The 26,499-nt window shown below is 39.5% G+C and overlaps 1 protein-coding gene across 5 annotated transcripts in view; it reads right to left on the reverse strand.

Annotated features, from left to right (window-relative positions):
- Positions 1 to 645: 645 nt before the first annotated feature.
- LOC311272978 (myocyte-specific enhancer factor 2D homolog) overlaps positions 646 to 26,499 on the reverse strand; it is a 31,891-nt gene continuing 6,037 nt past the window's right edge. Inside the window, exons 2-13 of one of the 5 annotated variants that reach the window (XM_084379780.1) lie at positions 22,906 to 23,299; positions 19,561 to 19,764; positions 18,443 to 18,580; positions 17,110 to 17,326; positions 15,405 to 15,461; positions 14,510 to 14,691; positions 13,367 to 13,396; positions 10,106 to 10,235; positions 9,775 to 9,970; positions 7,745 to 7,813; positions 5,538 to 5,588; positions 646 to 5,059 (exon numbers count right to left, since the gene is read on the reverse strand). In XM_084379780.1, coding sequence (XP_084235906.1) covers positions 4,591 to 5,059; positions 5,538 to 5,588; positions 7,745 to 7,813; positions 9,775 to 9,970; positions 10,106 to 10,235; positions 13,367 to 13,396; positions 14,510 to 14,691; positions 15,405 to 15,461; positions 17,110 to 17,326; positions 18,443 to 18,580; positions 19,561 to 19,764; positions 22,906 to 22,959 — 1,797 coding nt within the window. In that variant the 5' untranslated portion in view covers positions 22,960 to 23,299 and the 3' untranslated portion in view covers positions 646 to 4,590. The remainder of the gene's footprint in view (positions 5,060 to 5,537; positions 5,589 to 7,744; positions 7,814 to 9,774; positions 9,971 to 10,105; positions 10,236 to 13,366; positions 13,397 to 14,509; positions 14,692 to 15,404; positions 15,462 to 17,109; positions 17,327 to 18,442; positions 18,581 to 19,560; positions 19,765 to 22,905; positions 23,300 to 26,499) is intronic. The other 4 variants (XM_084379781.1, XM_084379782.1, XM_084379783.1 and 1 more) reach the window with 4 other exon arrangements.

Raw genomic sequence — 26,499 nt, forward strand, 5'->3', positions numbered from 1 at the left:
GAAGATCTTTGTACTAAAACGATGTTATTAAAAATGTATTCATGATCTCAAGTGAGATGAACAATGCAGGAGTTTTTGTTCTGATTTTGTCGGCCCTTGGTTTCTCCTACGTTTGCCCTTCTGTGGATCCACAGGTGTGCAAACGTTTTGCTCTGTTTGGACTTTTCATAGTAAAATAGTATTTTGCGAGTAATAGAACTGGTATTGTTTTAACTCAAATGCAGGATCTGAAAACACAAATTTTATTAAAAGTAGTAAAAAATGTAAAGAAACAAAGTCAACGTTGGACACAAACAGAAGGTGTGATGGTTTTTTGTTGCTATTGCATGAAATAGTTAAATCTCCGCATTAAACACTGTTGACTCGCTTACCTCGCAGGAGGTCATGAGAGCTCCTCTAAATTTAGTCGTCTCGTTATCACTGAATGTGTGAAATGAAGCTTCATCGCACGTGTTTGTAACTGTGACAAAGAGCAGAAGATGAAGAAGAAACAAACCAAATGAGAACAACAAATGAGTTAAAGATTTCTGGAGATTTTACTGACAAGAAATTGTCCTGATTGGGGTTAATGAGTTATTTTAGAAGCAAGGTTTGTCTCACAGTCTTTGATTTTCTTGGCAGTTTAGAAAATAAACCAGACTCAAATTCATTTCACTCAGTTTGTCTATTTAATATATAAAATACGGTAAAACATACGCAAAAAGGGTAAGGTCTCAAGGGACTTGGATACTTTGGTACAACAAACACTTTTTTTGTAAAAGCGGTATAGAATTTCAATAACATATCAGTGCATACTTTGTATATGAAAATATACACAAATTGTATATCATTCTCAAAAAAACAACAAAAAGAAATATTTTCTTTACAACAAAAACCCAAAGCAGACTAGCTCAACACAATATATTAGCTATAAATTTCATCTTTAGTATTTCATATGCTACATTATTCTGAGTTGTTTTCAAACCCATTTGTGATGCATGTCCTGTATCATTACTGTACGTAACTTAAGTTTTGTTGTTACCTGTATCCCATGCATTTACATTTTTCAAATTTCATGATTTACTAATTTCAGTTGTTTCCCATTTTTATAAATATATTCTATATCTTAATTAAAATTGCAGCATTTAACTGGTATTTCCTTCGTTGCATTTGCTAATACCACAATAACTGATCGTGCAATTTTCAGCAAGTTGTTTAAAAAAAGGAAACCAGTACTATATGTTTATGATAAGGAAGATAAAATAAGAGAGAGAAAATAAAAACAGTTGACTATCCTACACAAAATAGCAATAAAATAAAAGCTCCATAATTATATCATCATAATAATAAGACAATGGAACTGTCACCAGCACAAATTAATCCAAAAATAGTGAGTTTCTAAAAAACATTGTACACAACAAGTAACAGGGGTGCAGGTTTTCATTTCTCATATAGATTGTCTTGTGACTACACTGCTAGATTGGACAGAGAACCTTTTTGTACATGAACGAACCTGCGTGAAGCAGAACGCTGAAGCCAATCGGTGTGGTGTCACATTTCAGTCAACCATCAGCGCCCACAAACGCAAGAGAGTTTTCAAGGAAATTTTTTAAATGGAAACGACCGCGTGGAAAGAAGAGGAGATCGTTAGCTCTGTTTGGAGGCTGGTACCGCTCGTCAGTTGGATCTTATAAAGGAATAGTTCAACATAATGGGAAAACACACACACTGGAGGAATCGTGGATGGAAATATGCATTAAATCACATTTTCTTTTGCCGGTTTTAAAAAAGTCTGTCTGCGTGCGCTACAGTTGTGAGCCTTAGACTACGAAGCAGTGGTTATTCTGCCATCTTTACAATTCAATAATTAATTGAATCAAGTATAGCCACAGCTGATAACCTTCAGCTACAATATTTATGAACTTGAAAATGTAGCAGGGATGGGTCATGATTTTTCGATTATTCAAATCTGTTAAATTAGAAATGTTAGTCATGTGACTATGGTTTTGTCTGGAAAAATATTTTTTCCATTGTTTTAACCGGAAATGTCCGATTCCACCTTGTACTGTGTTACCATGGGCCTTGGTAGACTTGCATTATTATTACCAGGCTCTGGTAAAACCCCTGTAGGGTGGTCTAAAAGTTCCCGGTGACCATCGAATAGCATTTTTTTCAAGTTCAACTTCCGTCACATTGTGCTGAGGCTGCAGCTGTAATACTTGAAATTTCAGCTCAAATATGAGTTAATATTGATCTTCTCTTCTCACTCTAGGCAAGAAAGCAAACAAGTGAGTTTCCCCAAAATGTCAAACTATTCCTTTAACCGTTTAAGGGGCAAATTTCTCCAACATGACTTTATTGAATGTGTTGGATGTTGAATTGTTTATCAGAGATGATTGACAGAAGAAAAGCTACTCACCACGCTGTCGAACGAGGGACGGAGAAATCGCCTGATCATTAAAAACATCGACAACGCGAGGATGTTTTTTCCGGACTATCGCCACAAACCCACAGTGCTGTGGGCTATGACTAATCGCACCAAGCATCATCAAATACGAGCAGCCGGGTCCACTTCCTCCACTCCACCCACACTGACTTTAAAGTGTAGGATTGTCTAATCAGTCAACAACAACAGTCTGCGCTTTGAGCATCGTCTCAAGGAAAACAAAGGAGAAACTCTCTATTTGTAGGCTATAAACAACCTGTGTACACACACTCATACACAAAATTGAAATGGTTTCAGACAAAACTAGAAAACATACATTTGAACCACAAACACAGCACTTGGTAGCCAATTTCTTGACTTCATTTCAAAGTGAAAAAAAGGCATAATCTGTGTCTAACGTGGAAAAGATTTTACACGATTCTGTCAATCAAGGAAGTGTTTCACCTCTCAACTACACTACGAGTGAATGGCAGTGTCCTAGTCTGCTCATGTTCAGGTGGTTATGGATGACTTTGATCGTGGGTTTTTTAAAAATGTGTGGTAGGAGAATATGATGACACCACAACCAAGCAGGCCTCTGTGAGTGGGGGACAGAAAGTGCACACACCATCAACACTAGCATAAAATAGGTTTACTGAAACGAGTCCGATCCACCAGCACTACCTAGTGCGGCGTTAACCCCTGCACCGTAGCTCGAAACATATCAAATTCACACTCATATATGCAAACAGATCCACTGAGAATCAACACATTGCTTGTTTTTAGGGATACCTAGCAAAGTCTATGCAAATATATTCATATGTACATACACGTCGTTGAAGCCGAAAAGCTATTTTTACTTTGTCGCCAACTGAAGCGGTAGAAATATAGAAAATGTCTTTTTCCTTTCACTTTTTGAAACACGGCAAAGAGCTAAGGAGAGCTAGAGAGAGCTAAAGAGGACATCAAAGCTTTTGTATAAGGAGTGATTTTTATACAAAGTCAGAATTCCTACTTCTGGACGACTAACGGACCCTCAAAACAGATTTTTTTTCTTTTAAATACCAACATATAAAGAACACTTGGACTGAAAGAACCAAATACTTCCCTACCCGACAAAATAAAAGCCACCAGAGGCTCAAAAAACTCTATGCATTTTAACTGGATGGCATCTACTCCTGGTTAATAAGCTGAGTCGACTGGCTGGATTTCTGTTGCAACAATTTCCATCCGAGTTCCAGAGATGAGGTGAGACGGGACGGGACGGGACGGGACGGGAGGAGCACCCGGTCCAAGGAGAGAGCGACGGCGAATTCAGAGCCTGAAGAGCATCGACAGTTTACTAGTTCTTGTTATTTCCGTGACAGTGCGAGTGATAATTCGTCAGTGTCCCTGCACCGTGTGCGAGAGGCATTTGGCATTTTGTTGTTGTCGCTGAAGAGAGGTCGATATTGGCACTCTGGCAAGGTCCTCGACTCCACAGCCACAGAGTGCCACCTGAGGGGCTGCAGCAGAAAGAACCGTATCCTCACCTAGAAGAGCCTTTTTGAGTCTGTTCGCTCAGTGCCACATAGATGCTCAGTCCTCAAACTTTAAGTTATATCCAAAAGTGCAGTTTAGAGGTGACTTATGGAAGAATGGACAGCACACAATCCAGTTGGATTTCAGCGAGCAGGAAGTGGTGAGTCTCATAATGTCGACAAGCCACCAATCACATCGTGAACAATGTAGCAGATGTAAATACATGAAGGTTATGCAGAAACCACGTGAGAGATAAATGTTTTTGTGGTTTCGTCAGGTTGCAAAAAAGGTCCAACACCTCATTTCTACCAAAAGAAATTACTAAACAGGAGTCCATTCAAGCAAGAAGGCTTTAAAGATCTACTGTCCCTCTATATTCAAGGGCCTACCAGGGACAAAACACCCAGCTGAGCACGAAGCCGTCCTCTCCTCAGTCGGAGCGTGAGCCCCGACGGACTTTCATTTTTTTATGTTTTGTTTTTTCTTGGCAAAGCCTCATTAGTCTGGGTGATGCAGCTGAGTTGTATAAATTTGGACAGAGGCAGATGTGTGATGATAGTGTCACATGGCAGTGGGGTCGGGGCAGTGGGGGTGTAAGGATGAATGTGGGTGCGTGTGTTGCGAGTGTCACCAAACGTCGCTGTGGGTGCAGAGAGGTGTCGCCTCTATGTGACCCAGGCGTCCAATCTCATGCGCTTGATGTTCCCTCCCTCCTGCTCCGGTTCGTTCGACGCCCTGAGGAGCTCGGCTGAAGGGCTGAAGTCGGGCGGCATGGATCGGCTTGCAGGATTGCCGCTTCCTGTAGCACCGCCGCCACCGCCGCCGCCCCCTGCGCCTCCGCCGCCAGCTGCGCCAGCATCATCGCGATCGCTGCCTTCAAAGGAGCTGGCGTTGCTGCTCACGCTGTCCGCAGGCGAGCGGCCGGTCGGGGGCTCCAGGCACAGCAGGGAGCCCGGGTACTGCGGCGGTGCGGTCAGAATGGCTCCTCCTGAGGTCGAGGACGGCGTGGTAGAAGATGGAGGAGGGCAAGGGGTGCTGCGATCCCGGCCAGGCGAGACAGGCTCAGACTTGATGCTCACGCTGGAGTTTGTGTTGACGGTCAGCATGGCGCCTTGAGGTATATGAGGCACAGGCCTGAGAGGAGGGTCAGAGAGAGGAAGACGATGGAAGATAAGGGACAGAATAGGAAAGGCAGGAGGGAAACAAATGATTAGCTACTTGACAAAGGTGAGTGAGAAACTGGACTTGCGTCAAGACAAAAACCGACATTACAAGGCACAGCACCAACAGGGAAAAGCCACATTCGATTATTCAATAAATCCAATCAACTCTGAGCCTTCACAGCATAAGTAAACTGCTCCCAACAGATCAACAAAACAGCCCAGGAAGCATGAAATGATCAGTGTGACAGGGTGGTTGGCAGTGAGGCAGCTATGATGTGAAGAAACCACAGATGACAAACAGAAAAATAATCTCGGGTTAGAGAACATGGTGGAAACCGGAACTACGTCTCTTTCCTGTTTGACTGCAGACAGCACCAGACATGCTTTATAAGGGGGGAGCCAGCCAAAAGCGCACAGACACACAGGAAAAAGGAAGTGTGATACAGTACCGGCCCAACCACTCATCTCTACCCAAGAGCAGGTTGGACGGAGAACCAACACTGTGGGGAGAAAACAAAATGTTGGAGCCCAAACCAAAGGGAAGAGGTGGATTAGAAGGCATGTGTGGAGAAAAGTGTGAAACATTATTGCGAGCAAAGGTTTCTTCAACAACAGCAATAATGTTAATAATGTCTCAGCATCAGAAACAAAGACCCTAACCTGCTGAAGTTGTTCCAGCACACAAGAAAATCTTGTTTTCTGATCAAACGGTGAACGGAGCATTTACACAAGAATAAATGTGTCCATCAGGAAAGTGACGCTCTGTGCATTCCTTAACTACAGAGTGTGTACGGTGGCTCCCTAAGGACAAACATGCATACTAGAGTGAAGAGTGAATGCAAAATCATGACCATCTTCACCGGGCATTTTTTAATTTTAAGGTTAAATTACTTTTTATCAAGGTAATAGTTCCCTTAAGGCTGCAATTATTAAAACACATGAATGTAACACTCTTAATGTTTGTGCTTTTTGTTTGCATTTGCAGCATTTCATGATTTTGAGCGTGAGGCTTTTACTCTTGCATGTGTTTGGTCCTGAGAGGCCACCGTATTTGTGGTTGTTCCAGAGCGGCAGCATAAAATAGGAAGGGACGATTTTAAAAGCATGTCAAAGCTGGGACTCGACAATTATTTGTCAGATAGGTCATTTCATGCAAACTCAGTCAGAATTTAGAACTTTTCACAGTTCATGTCATGGATTGTTTGTTTTTTTTGTTTGTTTTAATTCATTAAAAAAACTTCCAATAAGTTTGTGGGACACTGCAAAGTCCGATACTCCACAAACTTCCTCACTTATGAATTTTGGAAGTTTGGACCTTGGAGGCAAATTTCATTGTTTTGTGATTCTGTGTACTCTGAGCCTCATCAATGAATCATTTTTATTTCTTTTCAAAAAATCATTAAATGATGAAGGAGTTAAGACCTTTGCACACCAGTTCTATTTTTTCACCCCAAATTAAGGCACGTTTAAAAATAAATGCAACCTCATGTTGTGTTTAATTTAGTTCAGGATCAACCGGTTTGGGGAAATCTGTGGACTTCTTTTTAATGTGTCATTCCAACTCTCCTCACTCTTGTCTTGTTTTTCAGGATTTGATGGACCTAGTTGTCTTTTTTTTATTTCCCTTTTCTCAGGAAGTGAGGACCACAAAGCTCTCTTCACTCCCTGTCGACTCCATCTTGTCTCGTATTGGGAATTTTCTTTACATATAGACTAATTAGCAGATCGGACTCAGTGTGCAAAGACTTTCATAAAACATCCTCAAACTGTTAAAATGTATGTAGAAATATGAACACTTTCTCATAAAAAATAGCTTTAATTAGAACAATCTTTCTTGGGAAAATGTGCAGTCAAAATATCTCGTGTTTGTTTTTTTTAGGTCTGAAACTATTTTTAGCAAGATCTGTGGCACTCAACTTTTGTATGTGGGATCAAGTAAGTTCTGGATGTGATCGAGCTAGAGTGATACTACACACAATCAAAAGTCAGTTGCAAGAAACTGAAAAGTAGTTGAGATAATTTATGAAAATCAAAGATTCTTTGTTTAGATTAGAAAAAAATATTAGTTGGTATTAATTTGATTACTGTAAACATTCAGCAACGACTTTCTTTGATGTTCAGGACAAATCTTATCCAGTGAAAAATAAGCGATTGGTGAGTTTCAGAATACACATACGAAGAATCACAAAATTATGAAATTTAGCTCAAACTTCAAAATGTAATGACTAAAGAAGTATCTGGAGTACAGCTGAAGGAGAGTGTGCGTCTCCACCATGCTGACTTGCTTTTTGATGGATTATAAAGCAAATGCAGCGGACTTTATTAAGGAAAATCAACGTTCATAGACTGTTAACTTGATTCAAACCAACCTATTTTAGTTTCATCTAGTCTGTAACATTATACAGAACAGACCAGTACAGTTATATTTCTGAACACCTTACCTTACCTTCAGACTTGTTTTACGAGTTAAAGGTTGAAAAAGTTTACTCTTACTTTACTCTTCCTTGTTATGAGTTAATAAAATAAATTCCACAGCTAACATATGCTGTAAGTAGTTTTAGACAAAAGCCCTTCAAATGCAAAGTAGACTACAAACCCCCCCTACAGACAAGGTCATGACATTTCACACACGCACACACTAGCAGTGGCTGTTCACCTCAGATTGGCAGCCAGACTGGACACCTGGCTATTCAGCTCGCTGCTCTGTTTGTCCACGCCCCACATGCTGTGGACAAGAGGAGAGAACACACTTCAAGGATCTGGTGTTCACGCTACCAACAAACCCAACCTGAATCCTGCAACGTTCAGCTGCTGTAACACTAACACTGTTCTCTGATCCAACACAGACGCTTCTCAGGATTCTTTATTAAATCTTCAATGTTAACGTGAAAAATATCTGCCAACGGCTTTTCCATAAAACTCAAATCAAGTTTAATCCGTTTAATACTTGTCAAGTGACATGTCTTTGCCTCTCGTTTCTATGAAAAATCCTGTATCCACACAGCAAATTACATTCAAATTAAGTGACATTTTTAAGTGACGCTGGCAGAATCTTTCAATTCTTCAGAGAAAAGTTTGGTTTTACTTCTGACTTTGACTTTGAGACTGACTATCATCATGAATGTCTTTGAAAGACTGGACAAAGTGACAGCAACGCACAAAAAGGTGTATGTATTTCTTCAGAACACCTTTAAATTAAACCTGATGATCATTTAACATCTAAATAAAAACGAGAAGATAAAACATTAAACAAGCTATCACTGGTTTATATTAAGGCTGGGAGGTATCCTGAGCTAATATTAACATCTGACTGAGCCGATTCTGCTCATGTTGGTACATTTATAAATCGCCTGATGTTTACCTGCTGTGTGTGTTTGACCTTGGAGGAATAAAATATAAATATATGGTGTATGTGTAAGTGTATGCTGCTGTTTACTTCAAAATATCTATTATTTGTTAAACATATATAAATATTTTACTACTACAGTGGAAAAACTCCTAACTATTAAAACATTAATGATATATAAAAACAAAATTAATCATTCATAAGGATATATTTGTGTGCAATTACTCTGATATCGATTTTATTTTATACACTTTATTTTGGTAGCGCTTTTTAAAAGGCTCCTTCTATTCCATATTTATAAATTACTAAGTAAATAATGGCTTGATGCATTATAGATCAGATCCAAGTCTGACTTTTGGGTTGCCAGGTTGAAAAATATCTCTTGCTAGAGTCATAACAGGAGTATAAGCCATGTTTCCCTCTTCAGACCTGGTATCAACATGCGTCCTGGGTGATCTGATCATAAGAAGACAGACATTTTCATTTAGTTTACTTTAATGTAAACTGCGTGTTTGGGCTCAATTAACCTGCCAAAGTTAGCAGCAGACGTTTGTGAACACACAGTCTGTTTCAACAGGCACCTTTTGGTCACCAGCCTCCCTTTAATAATCACTCAATTTTGGGAGTTGTTGAGTTTCTAGTAACTTTATAAACTTCGTGAAACGCTGTCTGTGGCAATTTCTTAGGTATTCAGGTCTTCTCGTTGGTTCGGGAAATGTTCTAATAGTTATGAACTTTACTTATTTACTTATTGCAAAAACCTTTGTATTGGTTTGTCTCAGTGATTTACGTGTTTATTTGCATATAGAGCAGGGAAGTCAGATCTGATCACAAGTGGTCACTTGAGACACTTGTTGATGCCAGACGTGAACTGAGAGCTGTTCACTTGTAATAGGATTGCTCAGGACGGATGTTGATACCAGGTCTGAATTCCCTCTAATAAACCATAAACTCTCCAGTTACAAATGTTACACTAGCTATAACTAAAGGAACAGAAAATGAAACTGTTTCATCTCTCCAAACGCTGCAAAATGTTTCATATGGCTGAAGTGAAGGCCAGATATTCAGATTGATGTTATGAAGAGATGGTGAGATGCTGGTGAGAGACCAGTTCACTAGAAAGGAATGTGAGTTGCTTGCATATAAGGTTATGGTATGAATATCATGCAAGCTGTCTGGGAAGGTCAGTAGTAAGGTAATCCAATGTTACAAGGGTCATCAGTCGACTGAGAGCTTTACCCGAAACATACCAGCTCCCACCGTCATCAACATCCTCCCTGACACTCATGGAAGGGCAAAAAAGACGCAGCGCTGATGGGAAGAAGGAAGAAAAGACTTACACCAAGTTGCTAAGTGATGCAAGATTAAGCTGTTGTTGTTGCTGTTGTTGCTGCTGCTGTTGCTGCTGTTGCTGTTGTTGCTGTGTTTGCTGGGAAACAGCCTGCTGCTGCCATGTGGACACGCTGGTTGGCAACAAGCCACCAGGTGATGCCAGAGCGTGTAGAGCAGTGATGTCTGCACTGGTCAGCTGGTACTCTGAGAGGACAAAGGATAAAAGTCACATTTGATTAATTGTATTCCCTTGGATATATCTCAACAAGCCGTAGAGGTTAGTAACACACAAAGTTAAACTTTGTTTTACAGCCACGGGAGCTCGTGTGTTTAGCTCACCTGTGTTGTACGCTGTGGGCATGGCAGAGAAGGGCAGCCCCTGTGCCAGGAGGCTCGGTGTGGCCACAGAGACCACCGGTGTGGTGAGGGTCTGAGCCACCTGAGCTCCAGCTGCCAGCCGCTGGGCGTTCTGCCACGAGAGGACACAGACGTGTTAGTCACAGCAGAAACAAGGAACTTTTACGTGTGCTCTCAAGCTAAAATGACTTGTTTCAATAATGTAAACTCTGACATGCTGGGGATGATGATGTGCTTATGGTTGGATTCGTAATGATGTACTGAGTCGAGTAAATCTCAAAGTCAAGTGGATTTACTATCAGGAGGTTCTTGATGGCATGCATCAAAAACAGTTTCCTTGTTACGGGTGTGCCATGAACAGACGTATTACATTAAAGGCAGCTTATTCAACCATCAGATATAATTATGTATCAGGGTGGGGTTTGGTAAAGTATTTTATCAGGGATTTTATGCCTTCCTAAGATAGCAACAGTGAAGAGATGGCAGGACATCAGGATAGAAAGACATGAGGAATGATGTGCAATAAAGGTTCCCGTCCAGACCAGACACAAAACAGAGATACTGATTTTGTTAGCACAATTAAAGGCTGTACATTTATCAGCCTCCTTTAAAAGTTGCTGCCCTCGAGCTGAGAAGCACCTGATTCAACTGCAACGCTGTGTCTGAGAGATATCGCAGTTTGTGGTAAATGCTTTGACACGTAGGCCACCCTGGGCGCCGTATAGGTTTATTTTTAAAAAAGAAATTCAGTCATTAAAGCACAATTTACCTTAAAACAACAGTATGATAATAATTAATCTGTCCTTTATTTTCTCAATGAATCAATTTATTGAAAGTTTACAAATGTAAGAAAATATTAAAAGTTTACTTAATTTATTTCAAATGCCTCGTTTTGTCTGATCAACAGTCCAAAATATATTTGGTTTGCCATCACAGAAGAACAAGAAAACCAACAAATATGCATTTTAGGAAGCTGAACCAGTCTTTTTTTTTTTCCTCAACAGTTTATTAAAGTTGTCACAGATTAATTTTCTTTAATTACTAATCGCTGATGTGTTCAAGCGTGTGAATCAGGAGATTATGCAATACTAGCTCTAATACTGTCTACTGAACTGTATACAGTCCACTCTGTATTCCACATACTTCACAACATTTCAGAATAAACTGACACGGTCTTCGTGCAGTAAATGATTACCTTGCAACTACAGTGATCCAGATGTTGTTCGACTCTGAGCTCTGCAGCTCATCTCGTGTTTCTCCAGTGGATGTCACTAAAGGTCTTACAGTGTGTGGTTAAGGTGTACTCCACGACAGTTTACCGTATTTTTATGTTTCAGTCATTCATTTTTAGAGGGAAGGCAACAGGGTTCAAACCTGGTGCTTACTCAGTGTTTGTACATTAAGTCAGACATTTAGATGACAAAATATTCAGTGTTTCTCACACAGGTGCTGCTAGATCTGTGAAACTTCTACCATAGGGTTTTATTATTATGTACCTGCGCTGAAAGACACAAATCTCTGAATAGCACAGCACTCTGGAGTCTGGTTCAGCTGAATTATAACACAGATAAAAGCAAACTGAGGCCCTTTGATAGAGAGAGAGGAAAAATAAAGGGTCTGCATACAAAAGCCGGAGATGCAATAATTCTGGTCTGGAATTAATCTTCTGAATTGTGACACCTTGTGAATGCGGATCATCCTGAGAAGAAACATTGGGCCTGAGTTATGACTGTAACGCTGAATTTACAGAGAGAGAGAGAGCGAGGAGATAGACCGGAGAGAGGGGCCAGATTCAATTAACTGCCTTTGTGAAGAAGTGAGGAGGGGCGGCAGGGTGAGAGTGATGAAAATGAATCACTACCCTCTGGAAAATTAGATTCTTGCCCATCAACTTTGAGTGGAAATATAAAAGGGGGGACTGACAATCAGCACCAGCAGCAGCCATCATCCCTCTCCTCTCAGTAAATTCTGCTTCAGTTAAAACAGGATTTTACAGGATAGCAAGCTTTCTGTGTGTAATAATTTATCGCTCTTTTTACTGTTTTATATTTTTCATTATGAATAACATTTAGCATCATCCGTAGGGCTGCAACCGGCGATTATTTTATTTATTACTAAAGTCATTTAATGGCCCATTATTCAAGCAATAATTAACAGTTTTGTCTGTAAAGTGTCAGAAAATAGTGAAAAATGCCTAGGGCCAAGATGACATATTTAAAATGCTTGTTCTATCAGACTAACAGTCCAAAAGAGAATAATGTTTAGTTTATTCTCTTATATGACAGAGATGAACATAAAATCCTCACATTTGAGAAGTTGAAATTAGAAAATAGTTTTTTGCTTCAAATTCTGCTGATCAATGAAATGTTTCAACATCAAATGCAACTAAACAATATGTCAATTAAAAAATCTATATTTTGATATACGATTAATCGTTTTAGTCATTTTTCAAGCAAAAATGTCAGACAATTGCTAGTCCCAGCCTCTTATATTTAAGGATTTGCTGCTGTTCTTTGTCATTAATGATAGTATAGAGTTTCGTACTGTTTGTTTGGCAAGGACGCAGTTTGAATACGCCACTTTGAGCTCTGGTAAAAGAGAATTTTGAGTATTTTCACAATTTTTTGACACTCTACAGACTCAACAACTAATCGATTAACAGTGAAAATAATCTGCATGTTGGCTGATAATGAAAACAACTGTTATTTGCAGCCATGTTTCAAGTTAAGCTTTTGCTGTAGCTGCTGTACATAAAGTCTGAAGGAAAACATCTGAGAGAAATGCCTTTAATGTAATGCCACTTAGTTTTTATAAACAACTCTAATCGACAGTTTCAGTGGAAGGTGACAATGAGAGTCGGTGTACGTGTCAGTGAACGGGGAACATGCTCCGCGGCGCTTCGCACCCCAATGGCAAGTGAAGAGACACCCATGCTTTAAGTGGTATCATATGATGGAGTAAATGGTCCTGGTTCAAAACTGACGAGATCACCCGAGGACAATTCTCCTAGAGCACGGTGAACTGACTGAAGGTACATGGAGGATTTTCTATGTTTTCACTCAGAAGATCATGATCCTAACAATATAAAACAACACAACCATGAGCCTCGAACCACATGCAGTCAAGAAATGGAGCAAGACCAAAACAATGAGAAACTCTTGTACAGTATAGTAACCATGCTAATAATGTGCGGACAGTCGATAGCCATCGACTCATGCGAGTGACTGACGTGGAGGAAATCACCTCGTTTACCAATTCCAGCTCATCCTCTGTCTGCAAAGGGTGGTAACACAGAGAGTTACAACTCTGATTCAGATTTGTAACTACAAGTATATTAAAAAAATACAGTTCAAGACAAGAGTTATCTGTACACCACTCACATTACCAAATAATATGGGCCGAGCATCAGTACTGACCGAGGTCCAAGATCAGATTTCTCCTCCGATTGTCTGGAGGGGCGAATCAGGATTGAATCGGCCAAAGCCCAGCCTTAGACTGAGTCGAAACCGTAAATTTGTGGTCCATAAAAACCAAAAGAAATGAGCTGAGAGACACTAAAATGCTTCTTTGAGCAGACTGGGACTGCAAGTGATCATTCTCTGTGGGTCCTCTCAGATGCAAATCATGTGATCCATTGTTAAAAATATTGCAGGTTTAAAATGGTCAGAAAAAAAGGACATTTGTAGATCTGCAATTCTACGACACGTGGCCAAAAACTCGACTGTGTGATATGATCAAAAGCTCCAGGGCCACTATTAAATAGACCTCATTGGGACACTTTTCTGTCAACTACGGTTTCCAAACCTTCGATCTCAAAGGAATTAATGTTTTAATAGCCTGTTGGTGGTTAGCATACACTGTTAAACATGGCTATAGGCAAATGTGAGTGCATGTTTAGTTGAAAAGGTTCTGAGAAATCTCATGAGTCCGTCAGTGGGAGTCGGCTGATTCATCTGAGACTTTATCAACTCTGCCAAAGTAAATAATGACATGTCGAACACAGAGTCGAGAGCTCAAATCTGCTCACAGGTATTTACTAAGATCACAAAAATGATGGCAAACAGCCTCTGACGGACTGTTTATCTTCAGTCAAACTCTTGGATTTCATTTGATACATCAATATAAATTCCTGGTGTTTTTGTTTAGTTTTCCATCTCATTTAATGACCAGTGAAGCTTTTCTGAGATAAAATGAAAATAATTCCTGTCCCCTCATGTCCTTTAACACATCTTCTCAGTTTCACGTCTCTTGGTTGTTGTTTGTAGGATCTTTAAGTCACTTATTGTGTTACAGAGGTAAAAAGTGCCATTTTTTTTTCAATGGACAAGGTTTAAAATGTTAACTAAAAGGACCCGGACTACACAAGTTCGGCTTGGTTAAGCTCACCATCTGCATGAGGCTCTTTCCCCCCTGTGAGGTGATGACTCGGAGGTCTGGCTTGCGGCTGTTGACCATCTGGGGGCTCGGAGGTGGGGGTGGAGACTTGGCCGGAACTACTTTCCCCAGACTGTTGCCGTTGGAAACAGTGAGGAGGCCTGGGGAGGCCCTGGCGCTGGTGTATCCATTAGCTGCGGGGGTGATAGAGGTGCGAATGGACAGAAATCAATAGGAAAAATCAAACAGGTGAATGCAGACAGCAGGGTGCGGATATTGTGTGTGAAATTAATATTTGTGTAAATCCTCCAAAGCTTTCGTTTTCAAAATGTTTTTCTTTCCAGGAGGCTCCAAATTAAACGCATGTCAACATCGACAGAATAAAGCTGTTTTTAAAGTAAACATAGGACTTCAGAATAATTTTGTGTTGGTGATTATTGGCCAGGATGTCAAGAAAAACGTTTTCCTTCAACTAAAATCATATTCGATGTCTTCTTTGAAATATTTCCTGAAATAATAAATATGATTTTGGAGCCAGAAGACCTTAAAAAGGTGTTTTCACTCTAAATATCAGATGAAAATTAAGCTTACAAAAACATTTTTTCTGTGCAAAGACAGAACTGAGAAAAATAAATGTTAAAAGGTGAATTATAAAGCAGACTACATGTCTTAGGGGAAGTGCAGGGAATCCCATGCATGTATGTTGATGTTACTGGTGGCATCCCTTGATCTCTCTGAGGCACAATCACAGATGGTGCAGAGGAGAAGAGGAGAGGAGAAAACCTTGGAAAGGAGTTGGGATAAATACTCTAATACAGAGCAGATACCACAAGAACACTTGGCTGTAAGAAGGACTTAATAACAAGAAAGCAAACTCATGCTCTGAAACAAATATAGGAGTACTCACGGACTGGACTTGGGCATCCTCCATTTGAATTATTCAAGTCGCCTCCAAGAAGAGCTCCTATTGAAAAAGGATGAGATGGATAAAAAGGATGAGAATTCAGAATGAAAACACTAGAAGCCACTGGAGGCTTTGACATTTCCAGAAATATAAATAAGAAAAAAAAGAGGAAGAAATGACGTAGTGGAAATTATTCTGGCATAAAACATGCTGCAGCCCTGAAAAGTCTAATTTAGGAAATAATCAAAGTCTCTTTCAACAGCTCCTGAAGGACTTTGTTTTGTCAGCTGTTGTTTCCAGTAAGCTTTCAATCTCAACAAATTCTCCATATTTGACAACAAATTGTCAATGTACACTCATAATAATGTGTCCTTTTTTATTCTAATCTTTAGCCTTTATATGTTTATTTCTTTCGTTCTATTTTTACTCTTTTGATTCTAATTATTATTTCCTATTACTTATAAGCCTTTTTAGTACAGATCAGAGCATGCAACCCTGTGTTTCACCACATACATTGTGCACCTTTGAATCTTGAGTCATAATCCAGAAAAAGAAACTATAAAGCCCTGTTCACACTTAGTCATGAGTCTAGGACAGATGATTTGCACGTAGCTAAGGAAAACCAGCCTACAGATTGCCATCCCATTTGAGATCTGGCCAACAGGGACACATATAGGTGGTTATTTACTGTATAAATAAAAGTGTCTTAAATCTCATCTGGGTTTTTTCCACATACGTTTAAATACATACAGACACTTCAAATGATGACTGTAAATGGGGCTAAAGGTAATTAAAAGCCACACTGCTCGACTCCAGAGGACTGGAGTAAACTAACTTGGTAAAACATTTTACCAAGTTGGAAGCAGAGTGTGGCAAATGTCAAATCGTAAACTACTTTGTCATAACATTGCGCTTTTAACTTTGACCCTCTTGCCATTTGGGACCCAGCCCATTAGCTGTCGTCTGTCTGTGCTCTCTGGGCAGCTCAGTTGATGTGACACATCTTCCACTGCACAGAGGATTGTGGGTCAGAATAGCCAGAAAAGCATGCTGGGCTTGCATACTGCAAAATGCAACCGGTTGCAGGAGGAAATCCTGGTAATTTTTAATTTTGTAATTGTTGGCATTTCAGCAGAGACAGGGTAAATTCCCACACACACATTCACCTCTGCATTGATGAATTTATTAAAAAAGGTCGACCTTTTTAGTCCGAAAGACCTTTCTCAAGACTTCTTGTTGTTGATGTCTTGAGAAAGGTCTTTGTGACCGAAATGACGACCTTTTAAAGAAATCTATAAGTGCAGAGGTGAAAAGACTGTGCAGGAATTTACTCGTCTTTGCTGGAATTTGCACCACAAAAGAGGTAAAGCAAGTAGCTTGCGTGTGGCCTTCGACTCAATCTTTTCCTGAAATACTGAATAGTATGGTAGTATGGGTATTGGAAACTACATACGATATCCTCTGTTGGTCTATAAAAGAGTAACGAATGTATTGATGGATAGATTTTAAGGTTGAGTTAATAATGCAGAAGTAGAAGCATTAAAGTAGAGGTCACATTTTTCTTCAAGCTGTAGCCAAAATCATAACTTTAGAGGTTTATCTTCTTTCTTCATGTCACTGACCAAAACCCATGAAGAGGCTGGTCAGTGATTTTCAGTCAGTCTCTGCTGGTGTTAATGAGTCCACGACTCTCGTCACACTCACTCACCTGCACTGGCTGGTCGCTGTGGCAACCCCGGAGACACCGTGTTTCTCTGAAGAGCCGGTTGCTGTGGCGACAGGAGGTGGGTATCCGTGAGCGACGATGATGTTACATAGGAGGTAGTTACCAGTGCGTTGCCAGGGTTACTGAATTGCAGTGTGCTCTGATTGGACGACTGGACCGTAACTGGCATGGAGAACGTCTGGGGCGGAGCGGTCGACTGCTGCAAAGCGGGAAGAGAGAATTTTACTTTTAGTCTTCTTTGTACAACAACTACTCGCTGCTAACTGAAAATTTTTGCCGCTTAACATTGCTGTCAGACAGCCCTTTCCTTTGGCACTACATTCCCTCGACCATACAACGTCTGTATTCCTACACACAAGTACAGCCTGGCTGTCTGTAAAGAACCAAAAATGTTCAAAATATAGCGCACACATACACAGATTTTTTTAGGTGCGCCTTCCTTTAGGTGGCTAAAGTACCGTTTGCCATCTGTGCTGTTTAGCATTACAATGCTTTGCTTCCCTGTCAGTGCTACGCACTGCTTCTCCACACAAGGGGAGAGCTGACGGTCGTCTACTGCAGGTAATACACTGAATGGGTTAAGTATATCATACAACCCTACATCAAAAGACCCAAACTATCACTTTAAGCTTCTGTTTTCTTGCTCTTGAAGGCTGAATTTTTCCCCAACCTTTTGAGGACATGCCACCTGAATTCACCTTGAAATGAAAGAAAATATTCATGGATTTTCACGCTCTTTACATTTAGTTGAATGTGGGTCTTGGCATAAAGCACAGCAATGATATTATGCAACTGTGGCAGTCTGATTTAAGTGAGAGATACAGGTGAGTATCGTCAGCTTATAACAGAAAAATACCGCCGAAGTTGTAGCAGTTGTGACGTTTTCAGGACTGAACACTAAAGCTGTAACTAAGTAGTCTAAATGGGGAAAATGACTGAAACAAAACGCTCTGATGTGTCAAAGAGAATTAAAGTTCGAATGACTTAAAAATACAATGCAGTCTCCATAACTGCTTAAAATCTGCCTTAAGAAATATGGCCAGATATGACAGTGGCCAAAAAGCTGCCCCTACATCTGTTATCTCCTCTGTAATCTGAAGTTTATGGTCTTCTGTTGAGCACTCAGTGAAAAAAAGTGTGAAACAACCAGTTAGAGGAACTTCACACCAGTAGCTGCTTCCTGTAGGCACTTGAGCCAAACACAGAATAACAACAGACAAATGTTTTACCAACACGTCTGCAGGCAAGAGAGAAGCAGAACAAACAGTAATCACAATAAACCCTGTTTGAAATACGGGCACATTAGAGGACTTACTCCGTAGCGCTTGAAGAGAACATCCAGGTCCTCTGTGGTCTTACGGTACTTGTCGTCATTTAGGGGACTTTGGTCGATGGAGTCTTCACCATCCGGCTCTGGACTGTCACAACCGTTGAAGCCTTTCTTTCTCAAAGTCTGTGAAAGTAAAAAAGGAAAAAAAAAGCGAGAGAACTTTAATATTGGGTGACTGATACTTATCATTAAGTAGAAATGTTTGTTAAATATGTATCTCGGACATTGAAATAACAGTTACAGCCTTTTAAATCTGACACACCTCATCCTTCCAAAAACTACTTGATCCAAACACTAAAGGTCTTGATTCAAAACTATGAAGTTGATCAGCTTGAATTATTGATATGATATCACAGAAGTGTTAACTGGAAGAATGCAACTCAGGAAACTATGTGACGACTATAAAAACTACTAAAACACTCCCAGCCCAGTGTGACTGAGGGGTGTTACAGAGTGATGCTTCTTTTCCCTTGCAAACAATCTTTGGCACACCACAGACCACCAGCTTGCACGGCAGAGCACACAAACCCAATGACAGACAAGTTTTATTTTGGCTCGCCATCAAGTTAGGAAGGGAGGGGAATTAACATTAATATGTCATTTTAATCGATGAAAGTGATGGAAGCTGCTTTCTGATTGTTTTGTGCACTGATCTTTGAGACGAACATGAGAGAGGAGAAATAACGGATTCATTACCGGTGGAGCTTTGCAGATTTTGCCAGCCCAAGTGTCTGGACGGAGCCACACAACGGTGCATTCAAATGATTTTTCACAGACTCTAAGGAACAGTTTTTAATTATTGAACATTGGGCGGGGCCCATTTTTATTGGTTGTTTGTTTTATCTCTCTGTATTATTTTTTGTTCTTCTTTCTCTTCTGCAATGTTGTCTTGAATTGGCATCCAGTTTGGAAGGGAAGGGAGAAAAGGAGTTTTATTAATCAACCAGCTCCCAGATTTCAATTTGATTCTCCGACTTCCACTTCTAAGACGAAGCTGGTAATGCCCATACATACTGATAGACATCTCTGCTTTGTTTAAGGGTAAATTCTCCCTGTAACAATGCGGGACCTGAATTTTAAACAATGCTAAGTGACACATTTACCTCAATAATGTCTGCGTTGGTCCGGCTCTCGTGAGGCTCATTGTACTCTGTGTATTTGAGCAGGACCTTGTCCATGTCAGTGCTGGCATACTGGAACAGCTTGTTTGCGTGGTTGAAGATGATGAGAGCGATCTCGCAGTCACACAACACACTCAGCTCGTAGGCTTTCTTCATCAAGCCAAACTTTCGCTTTGTGAATGTCACCTAAGACAAAACAGCAGAGAAAGAAGAGGCGAGGGAGAGAGAGAAGAGGTATGTAAGTTAGTTAGGTTACATTAAATAATAAAAGGTGACAATTATTGACTTTGGGGTAAAAAACAGAGTATATTCAGTCACATTACTGGGACCGCAGACACATGGGGCAACATATCCAACAAATAATAAACAAATGGTAGCTATCAATTACTGATCTCTTCTTAAATCATACATCTGTTGGTTTTAAAGCTACTACAACCAGTTAATAGCATCAAAACGAAATGCTCTGATTTTTGACATTTCTTGATTCTCTGGTGTTTTTTCCGCAAGATTAAATCTGAACTACTTAAAAAAAAAAGAAGTGGACTATTTTAACATTATTTACATTATACATTACACAATATTATATAAACTAAGGAATGATGACTGACTTCTCTCAGTCCAGTCAAGTCTTCCTACTGTTTTTGCAATCACAAGATGTGGTCCATACAGAAACCTTCTGTATATACAGTATAGGCAGATCCTATAGATGTACACCAGGGCTCAATTAAAAAAAAACAACGTAATGATGAATGGGAATAATTTCCTTTTCAGTGCCAAAATAGATGTCAAAAGCAGAGAGGACAGGGTGACAAACGTTTTTTACTGGTTTTTCATTGAGCAAGTGGTAAATGTTGACATGGGTAGTTACAACCTGAATTCAAATGGAATTACATTTTTTTTTTTGTCTTTGCCACAGATTTTTTAAAAGTAATTTAACAATGTTTCATTGACACTATCAACTAAATTATGCTGCATACCAGTTCTTCTAAATGTCTCGTGTCTCAACAAGTTCACAGACGATTAAAATTGGAGCATGTTCAGTATTTATTGTACAGATGGTTTGAGGATCTGTCTGCAGAGTTTACAGTCAGAGCTGGGAGGAGATAAATTTAGATTTAAAACAAATAAAAAAGAAAATTCTTGGTGGTTCACAGAAACAGTGATAGCAGGAAAAATCCCCCAAAATACTGAATTAACATTTTTGTCCAACTACTCATCCGACCCAACTGAGAAAACAAGAGAGACCCTGGGTCAGGGAGGAGCTGGATCTATTTTAAGAAACAACCGTGCTTAAAGAAAGGCAATCGTGGAAAAGACATGACACATGACGACAGTGTGATTGGATATTGAAACCAAACATGTGGAGGACTGAGCGCATGAGGAAAAATATTCTGTGGTGTGATGAAACCATAATCGAACTGTTCAGCTGTGATACAAAGCACTTTGTTTGGCAGAACCAACACCACCCCTACTGTGAAGTGTGGCGGCAGCTTCATGAAGTGAGGAAACAACAAAATGAGCTGAAAAAGGCAAATTCTCGAGGACAGCCTGCTTTAGAGTACTTGAGACTTTTCTCTGCAGCAAATGTGTATAATTGAATCGGGCAGTGACACAAGCAGAAAGCAAAAAAACAACAACAGAACAGCTTCAGATCTAAAATCTGCCCGGTGCCTCAGGCTGGTAGTGGAAGATAAAAACCTCTGGACCTGAGTACCAAAAACCACACAGTTTGACATCAGTTAACTTAACATGTGATTTTAAAACATTTATGCTCAGTGTCTTTTTATCTCTGAGCATTTTTATGAACATAAAGACTTTATTTTTCAAATATACTTGAAGGATAAAATGCTTAAAAAATGTACCAAGTCATAATTTGTTTTATTCATGGCAGTGATTTAAGCATAAAATCATTTTCTGCACCGTGGTGGCTGGGGAATACCACTTATCAGTCCGAAAAACAAGAGAATGTCTTAATAAAATGTACATTTGTATTTCTGTATTTCATTTTTTTAAATACCTAAGACAGCTGGATTTTGAACCAATCACTCAATTTCTAAATAAAGAGTCCCTTGGCACACGACTCTGATTCAATAGTGAAATTTAGTTTTGCAGCATTAACATGACATTTACTGTCGGTTTATAAAATAAAAACCCAATAATTAAAAAATAAACCTATGCAGACTGTGCAGTTCATTTCACTTATAAATCCTCTAACCATGAAAACATAATATCTCTATTTCTTATCCATATTGCTGCACTAACAGTTTGTTGTTGGAAAAAAATATTAATTTATTACAAATGCAAACTATAAAAGCAAACAAGACAAAAAGTCATGAAAGTGCTGATAAAAAAGTCAAATTTGGAGCTTCATATTTCCACAACAAGGCATCTGGATGGATGGTGATTGGATCAAAAGCTCCAGAGAAGCTAAATTGACCTTTCAAGATTATTTAATCAGCTCAACATGCCTATGAATTGCTCATTTCTTCTACACTTAATTTGTGTCCATTTTGTTGTATTAACTTATAAATGTCAAGAAAGTGCTGGCGAGGCTGAGGGAGACACATAAACGCAGTGTTTCATACACTGAAATTCAATGTTTTAGGGTAAAACGTAGAGAAATATCAAATACGAAGAAACCCAACCAGATCAGTTTAAAGAGAATCAATCATGGCGGTCGGGACCAGTGAGTCCATCAATGTAACACAAGTCTCACCAAGAGTGATAAATTAAGGCTTTGATTTTTAAATTAAACCACTATGGAAGATGGCCGATCATCTCAATTTTTATCACTTTAAACCCGACTTAAACTGTTCTTTAACTGTTATGCTCTAGACGTATTTGTGAAATTTTGAAGAGATGTCCTGAATAAAGAGACCTCAGACAATGATGCAAGGCTGTTGTTGCCACAACAACACTTAATAACTCTCATAGTGGGGGTGGGTGACATTTTTCAACACTGGATCTGATACAAAACCCAAGTTTCAAAACTAAAACAACACTTCTGCTGATACCTTACTTTGAGAATTTTTTCTTTCCATCCAAGTTCTCAGATGTTGAATGTTATCTGAACACAAGCAGTCGCACAACACTATCTAAACAGAACAGTTGAAAACTGGCAGCGAATAAAAAGACAGGACTACAAATCTGATCATGTAACACCAACTATTTTAAAGTTTTCTTTAAAGTTTAGCCGGTATCAAAAAGATGTTGATGTTCAATTCCTTGCAATATACATACGTTTAAACTTAAAATCTTTTTCTCTGATTAACCAGAATTGTCAGAATAATTAAAAACGCACTGTCTTGAAAGATAACGAAGACTCACCTGCTTGTTCCTTTCATCGGTGATTCGTTGGATCTGAATCTTTTTCCTACCCATGATGCTTTGCAGGTGTGGAGACAAAAGTCACGGTCAGTCAAGCGGAGAAGTGCCTCTCAGAGGGTGAGAGAGGGAGTGCAGCCTTCGACCTCTTAGTACAGCCCAGCAACACTCAGACACAGTCATGCATCCGATCATTCACACGCACACACATTTCTCTGTCCAGATGTGGCGACGTCGTCGACTCCTTTAACTGACGGGCTGTGAGGATGAAGAGTGGATGCTGTGGAGATGTGTGCTGTTGAGGAGTGGAGGTCCTCAGTTCATTGCTTGTTCAAAAGGGACAAAAGTGACAGAACTTCCCCGCAGCTGCTGTGGTGAGAAGGACGTCAATCGTCTCCTGCATCAGACACAGAGAGAGACAGAAAGGTTACTCAAACATCTCTCATGTCTCATCACATCAAAGGCGAGACGTGAGGGGGAACAAAATCAATATAATATTCTTATTGTGTGACAAAAAGAAAAGGACAATGCGATCCATGATGTTAAAGCAGATTCACGAAAACAACAATGCCTTCTGATTATGAGGGCAGGGGGTACTCAAAGTACTTTGTACTAGAATCACAGATTAAATGCACCTCCACTGTCTGCAACTGATCTTCATTTTCATTGTAGAATAATCTTTAATTATTTTCCTGATTAATTGATTAATCCTTTTTATGGAGATTACAATGCAGAAAAGATGCTCAGGGTTATTTAAAATTATTAAATTCTCAGTGAAGTTTACCGTTCCAGTGCACTGATGTTATTTTACAAAATTAATTTTATTTTTAAAATGTAAAATACCGCCCCTTATATATCTTAAGTGTTTGATAAACACATTTGAGGGTTCACCAGTGCAAACATCCTGATCTGAGCACCCTTACTGTCAATGGTGGAACAGATGATCTTCTAACTACACAACACCCTCCAGCTACTAAAGACATTTGAAGACATCTCTTTGGGTAATCCATGCTACACCTGATTCACTGATTGATGAGATTAATAGATCATTAAATGCTTAAACCTAGACTTTACTGTGTGAGTCATCAGAAAAGAGGCAGCATGTTTTCTATGCACGCATGATACTTCAGTCCCTTTAGGGCCATTCACTGACTCAATGGCAAAAGTAAAAGTTGAGTTTTCCCTACGAGGCCCTTTAATCTGTATGGATTTTGTTCATGACATAGAGTTAGACAAACACAAATGTCAAAACATTTTTGACTGAATGCCTCATTGTCAACAGAATTATTCTTTTTAATCACAGATGTTGGGAAACAATCCCAGGCTAAATCACGTGGGTGTGATCACGGCACAGGTTAAGTGTTTATTTGCAGTCAAAAAGCTGTACGGCACCAGAGGTGGTATATTAGTGACTAAAACAGCTTCACACACATCCTTGGAGGAAGTACTGGAGGTTGGCAAGTCATCTTTGTGTGCAGGCTGAGTCACTGCTTGGTTTCTTTATAACGGCCATAACCTGAAATCCACCCTACCATGAAGGACAGAGAGTAATGAATGAGAAATGAGAATAAAGAGCAAATGACGAGTAAAGCCTTCAAACTCTGCTACCTCTGCATGAGTTACAGATATATATTTGAGACTGAAGAAACTGCTTACTATCTCATGTTACACACTTTCTGGGATTATTTTCTCGATAAATCAATCAGTTCTTTGGTCTATTAAATGCCAGAAATGGGTAAAAATGTCAATCAGTCGTGTCCCAAATCCCAAAATGAGGTCTTCTAATGTTTTGATTTGTCCACAACCTTAAGATATTCAGTTTCTTGTCATAGTGGGGTAAAAAAAAAACAGAAAATATTCACATTTAAGCAGCAGGAGCAGGAGAATTTTGACTTTTTTTCCTTTTAAAAAATTTGTCGAAATGATTCATGGTTAGTAAAGAACTCAGACCAGAAACCAGAGTTAAGAAACCGGAAAATATTCACATTTAAATTGCGGGAATCTTAGATGGATAAATTCAAAAGTTGACAAGTAATTGATTCATCAACTTGCATCTCCGATCAAATGATCAGTTCTTTCCAAGAAGTGTAGATAATTTAAAAATCTTAGAGAATCAGATGTACATAGACATTTAGAAATAAATCTACAGCAGCAGTAACAGTTAATCAAATGCTAGTCAGCAAGATATAATTATGTTGATGTCACCGTTAAAACTACCCAGCAAAGGGAAAGTGACTGTATATCTACACTTACAAACTGGTTATTTAGTCTCTTTATAATTAATTAAAATTAGCACTAACAGCTGCACATATCCTTCCCAAGAGGAGAGCTTTAAATACGTCCGCGACTGTGATTTAAGTTTACAGTACGGCTGTACAGTCAATCATATAATAAGCACAATTCTAGCTCCAACAGTTAATTAAACGCGCTCAGCTATGATGCTGATGCTTTACATTTAGGGTGGCTGCACCACATTAAATCAAGCGCTACCTGGAGCTGAGAGGAATAGCTGATTTATTGCCAATCAAGTAAAGAAGAAGAAGAAGGAACTGGCAGCAATTTAATAATTTATTAATCATTTCAGTCATTTTTCAAGCACGGAAGCTAAACATGGCCTAGTTTCAGCTTCTCACGTGACAGTTTCTTGCTTTTCTTGTCTTTGTGATAGTAAACTGAACATCTTTGGCTCTTGGACTGATTAAATTAAACACGGACTTTGAAGAGAACATTATGGGTTCTGGGCATTATAATGGGCATTTTACTGACAGAAAGATTAATTGATTACTCTAGAATAAATCTGTCGCATTAATTGATGATGAACGGTTAGTTGCATCCCTATTCGTATGTGAATGTCATCGATTTGTCTGTTTTTTGTATATCTGTGTTAAATATCTTTTATTAAGCGAGAGGATTATGGACTGGTTTAATGGGGAAACCACACCTCTGAAGTGAAAAATGAGAGGTGCGAATGGTGAAAAGTGGCCATTAAAAAATCACCTGAATAATAGATCAGAGAGTAACCGACAACAAACAAGTTTTTACCATCAATCCACATTTTCAGGATCTTCAACTCCAACTCACAATTTCAGGCCAAACCTAAATTTTCTGAATACAACACCGTCACTAAAACCCATTCTCCTTCTTACACATAGACTCAGCTCAGTGGCAATTGTGTTAACTTTTCCCTCCAGCCTTGACCCTACATGTCCGTGCTTTCCTGGGGATTGTTGTTAGGCCAGACGGAAAAAATGAAAACGCCAGTGGAGTGCACATGGGGCCTCCACAAACCACATTTCAACACTTCAGAGAGTGTCCAGCTTGAGAATTAATCAGAAGCTGTAATAAAATCCAGCATATTAGGTTCAGCTAGGATCTGTCAGACCACTCGCCAGGGTAAAATGTTGGCAGTTAACGGGAACCACTGATACATTCACATTTGTATGTGTCCATCTTACATACTGACAGTTCTACAGTATGTGTCATATCACATTCATTTTACATGTTTATGATATCACTGTCGTATCAGGAGGTGGAGGGGAAGGTGGTAGAGTTACAGGTGAGAAGGTTGCCAAGCAAGTGACCACAGTTCGAGACTGT

The sequence above is a fragment of the Pagrus pagrus genome (genome assembly GCF_965226575.1).
Source record: "Pagrus pagrus genome assembly, chromosome: 17".
In the NCBI taxonomy this organism is placed as follows: domain Eukaryota; kingdom Metazoa; phylum Chordata; class Actinopteri; order Spariformes; family Sparidae; genus Pagrus; species Pagrus pagrus.